The 4,285-nt window shown below is 35.2% G+C and overlaps 1 protein-coding gene across 1 annotated transcript; it reads left to right on the top strand.

Annotated features, from left to right (window-relative positions):
- Positions 1–389: 389 nt before the first annotated feature.
- On the top strand, positions 390–1,156 carry RPL10L (ribosomal protein L10 like). The gene has a single exon (XM_003121787.5). The coding sequence runs from the start codon at positions 434–436 to the stop codon at positions 1,076–1,078; it is 645 nt and encodes a 214-aa protein (XP_003121835.3). The 5' UTR covers positions 390–433; the 3' UTR covers positions 1,079–1,156.
- Positions 1,157–4,285: the final 3,129 nt, after the last annotated feature.

Here is a 4,285-nt window from a genome sequence, read left to right as displayed (position 1 = left end):
GCTCTGGAAAATGGATTATTTAGAAGATTCAGAAACAACGTATGCTGATTATATAGAAAGTCCGTCCTCATTCAAATTCTAGGAAAATGTATCTTTCACACTTAAGATAAAGTTTAAGGCAAAAATTCTCCACCCAAGACAGACAATAGGAAGTAAAATGCCTCCAGAGTTGTTGTGGGGGATGGCCAATTCACCGCTCAGCGGCCCACAGGAGAATAAACCCCTCCGCCTTTCTGCTCTGCGCATGTGCCGTGTCTCCCACACGCATGCTTAGAGAGTCATTGCATCTATGGTAGAGACATTGTGAAAGAACGCCCTCACATCCTCTATGGTTTCCTTGTGGGGAGATAGGCAATGTATAGAGGGTGCATGCGCAAACAAACGTAGACGGAAACCGTCTCCTCAACTCACCGCAGAGATTTCAGGTGTTGCCATGGGCCGCCGTCCTGCTCGTTGTTACCGGTATTGCAAGAATAAGCCGTATCCAAAGTCACGCTTCTGCCGAGGAGTCCCTGATGCCAAGATCCGCATCTTTGACCTGGGTCGGAAGAAGGCAAAAGTGGATGAATTCCCGCTCTGTGGCCACATGGTGTCTGATGAATATGAGCAGCTCTCTTCTGAAGCCCTGGAGGCCGCCCGAATTTGTGCCAACAAGTATATGGTGAAAAGTTGTGGCAAAGATGGCTATCACATCCGAGTGCGGCTCCATCCGTTCCATGTTATCCGCATCAACAAGATGTTGTCCTGTGCTGGGGCTGACAGGCTCCAGACAGGTATGCGAGGTGCCTTTGGAAAGCCTCAGGGTACAGTGGCCAGAGTCCACATCGGTCAAGTCATCATGTCCATCCGCACCAAGCTTCAGAACAAGGAACATGTGATTGAAGCCTTACGCAGGGCCAAGTTCAAGTTCCCTGGGCGCCAGAAGATTCACATCTCCAAGAAATGGGGCTTTACCAAGTTCAACACTGATGAATTTGAAGACAAAGTGGCTAAGAAGTGCCTCATCCCAGATGGTTGTGGAGTTAAATACGTCCCCAGTCGTGGCCCTCTGGACAAGTGGCGAGTTCTGCATTCGTGACATCTTGGACAGCACTGCCAACTTGGCCAAGCTGGTCTGACTTTTGCTTAACAATAAATTTTATTTACTGGCCAAAAATGAGTATTTTTTGATTTCTTATTGTTTTAAATAATTTTAAAATATCCAATTTTTAGAATAGATTACTAGAGAAATAATTTTTGTGTTAGCACCAGAAAGAGTTTTAAGGCAAATGATACTTTCAAATGAGAGTGAATTTGTATGCCATTTATAGAAAAAGTTTTTGCAATTCTGGTCCACATTTTTAGTCCAGAGAAATATGTCAAAAGTTTTGTTTGTAGAGAAGTTAAGAATTATACAGCTGTCATTACTTTGAATAAAAAAGGAGCTAGAAAAAAATCTGAAATATAGAGAAAAATTTATTTATAGAAAATATATAACATTCTTTACAGAAAATTTTTATAGAAAATAAACAATAGGGATGAAAATAATGATAGGCATTTAGTAATATTTCAACTACATTCTCTTTGAAACAAGTATTTTTTTAAACTTGTTGCTTATGTTTTCCTTATACATTTCTGCACATTGTTTTTGGAATTACTTATTGGTTCCAACTATCAGCCTTAGGACAACTGGGGATCACTACAAAAGATTTTCCCAGACAAGCCTTACATTATTTCACACTCAAAAGGCAACAGTCCAATGTTTTCTTCATCACAAAAAGGTCATAGGTTGACAACCAAGTTCATATTGCTTGATCTGAGTCCCAGTAGAATCAACAGAAAATAGAAAATGACTCTAAATCAGCTATCTGTGCTCTAAAAGGGCCCTGGAGAGAGTTTGCAATCTGTAGGTCCTTGCCCTGAATTAGAGTTACATTGATCACACAGGTGTTTTTTGTTTTATTTTAGAAATTACATAAGTTAAAATTTCTGAGTCTATACTACATTTTGAAATTCTGGTTCTTTATATGATATTTAGTCTTCTAAATCTCAATTGGGCAAATAGTACCCTCAGTTTTCCTTAACTGCTTACTCATTTTCAAGGTCAACATAGTAAAGGAACAAAAGGAATGCTAAAAAATATTGAAACACATGCTTTTAAAATTATTTTCACTTACCTAAAATTCCTGTGTCAATGTTAAAATTTTGCATTTGATTTGAAACTTTTTTCATGCTTTTACTATATTTCCTATTTGTATGTTTTTAAGCTATGTTTTAAGCTATAATTTTTCCTTATATATAAACAAGAAGGATAACAAGGACTAAATAATATGAATATATAGAAAGGGCTTTTCAGCTTAAGTAGCACTTTCCTTGACATGTTTTACTTGATGCTTTAAAACTCCTAAAAGTTTTTTTAGGAAATAAAGTCCCATGCAATTTGTAAATAAGAGTGTACTTGAGGCATATCTTATGACTCCTGTCCAGTTCTATTTACTTTTTACCAAACAGTCTTTCAAAAAAACAAACAAAAAAACCCCTCAACTTTGAAAAAATCAAAATGCCAAGCAAAACACACAAAACAGTTCCTTGGTCACATGTTAATACAACTATGATGCATCTTTTAAAATATTCTCCATTTTCATTATTCATCCTTATCTTGGGTCTCAAACTTCTCAGACATCTTAAACTTCAAACTTGGAACTCTGTACTCAATACAGAGAGGCAGCCAATGATAAGCCCATGAAGATCCTTGGCCTAATAGATTGGTAACTATGATTGCTTATGTATATGGATAGGTGGGTGTAAAGGAAATGAATAACTGGAAGGAAGGTGTCATCAAGTTTTACCATTTGACTTTCTCTATGCTTTATATTATAAACTATTATATATATATTTTATTTCCTTCAGTGTTGATAGAAGGTCATTTTCACTTATTTGTTTCTCATAACAAAAAGCTTACTAACTTATGTTCTCCAAGCCATGGTTTAGTTTTTTTAGCATTTTCCTATTTTCCAGCTATTCTAGTTGTTAAACAATTAATAAGAAAATGAGTGAACTAAAATATAAATTATATATTGCAGAGCTCTCCAATATTTCTATATTTCAATTCAGAATGGAAAATTTTAATTTGGGAACATACGTATTCAGAATTTCATGCACTACTGCAATGCAACAGAACTATCTGCTTATTTAAAATATAAGTACAGTTAACTAAATTCAAGGATTATTGTCCTATAAATATCTTTGACTTAGTTGATGGAATCGTTAGGTTGAATGGGAAAAACTGACTGAATCTTTTAGAAAATGAACCATGTACCATATCAGTTTAGTTTTGAAAAGAATATTCCACAAAGTTCCCTCGTGACACAGCAGGTTAAATATCTGGTATTATCACTGCTGTTGCTTTGGTTACTGCTGTGGTGTGGGTTTGATCCCTGCTTCAGGAATTTCCACGTGCCAAAGAAAAGCACATTCCACAAATATCACTTTATAATCTATAACCCGTCATTTCTCCCCCTCCCTCAAAATATGGATATTTAGCCTGGAATACTTAACGTTTATAAAAATGCAAACCAGCTCTGGCATGAATTATAGTGTCAATAAAATTGGCTGGAATGCTATTTCTACTTTAGCAGCTTTGTACTGTAAATAATTATATATTTGTAAATAATTATTACTTAATTATATTCAAGTAGGGCTTTATGCTTCTTAGAGTGTCAAAAGAAATAAACTGAGAGATCATTTAGCCCCAATCATCTCCCTTTATTTTAATACATAGGCTTTTTTTTTAAAGTAATAACTTCATTGTTTCCTAAGAATATCTACATACTATTTTTTAAGGTAAGTAATATAAAAAGTAATAAGTAAATTCAAAGGTAGATTAAATTATGCCATCAATAATAATTCAAAGTGAGGTCATTGTAATGCTTAACAGTGGATAATAAGGGAAGCTCTTGCGTCAGGATGACTGGATTTGAATCTGTTTCTTCTCTTACATGGGTAAATCACTTAGTATAGACATTTCTTCATTTTCAACTGTAAAATGGGATTAGGACACTACGACTGTAAGGTTGTTTTGGGATTAGGCCACCATGACTATAAGGATGGATTTTTAGGATTCAATGAGATAATTCAGTGAGAAAATGAATACGATTGTGCCTTGCACAAATGAAGTACACACACTTAATGCTAACTTATAACAGTTAATATTGATGTTCCTGCTTCTCAGCTTCTAATCCTTGTTGTTTGTACTGTTATTTTTCATTATTTATAATCTTAATATTCTGTTTTGCAAACATAATTC

This window comes from Sus scrofa, chromosome 1, assembly GCF_054392235.1.
Source record: "Sus scrofa isolate SSC_HxYL_T2T_F1_AM1 chromosome 1, Sscrofa_HxYL_maternal_Yorkshire_Landrace_v2.0, whole genome shotgun sequence".
NCBI lineage: Eukaryota > Metazoa > Chordata > Mammalia > Artiodactyla > Suidae > Sus > Sus scrofa.
This window is presented reverse-complemented; position numbering and strand designations above follow the sequence as displayed.

Excerpts from the sequence above, each read along its gene's own strand:
- RPL10L (XM_003121787.5), top strand. The coding sequence starts at position 434 with ATGGGCCGCCGTCCTGCTCGTTGTTACCGGTATTGCAAGAATAAGCCG.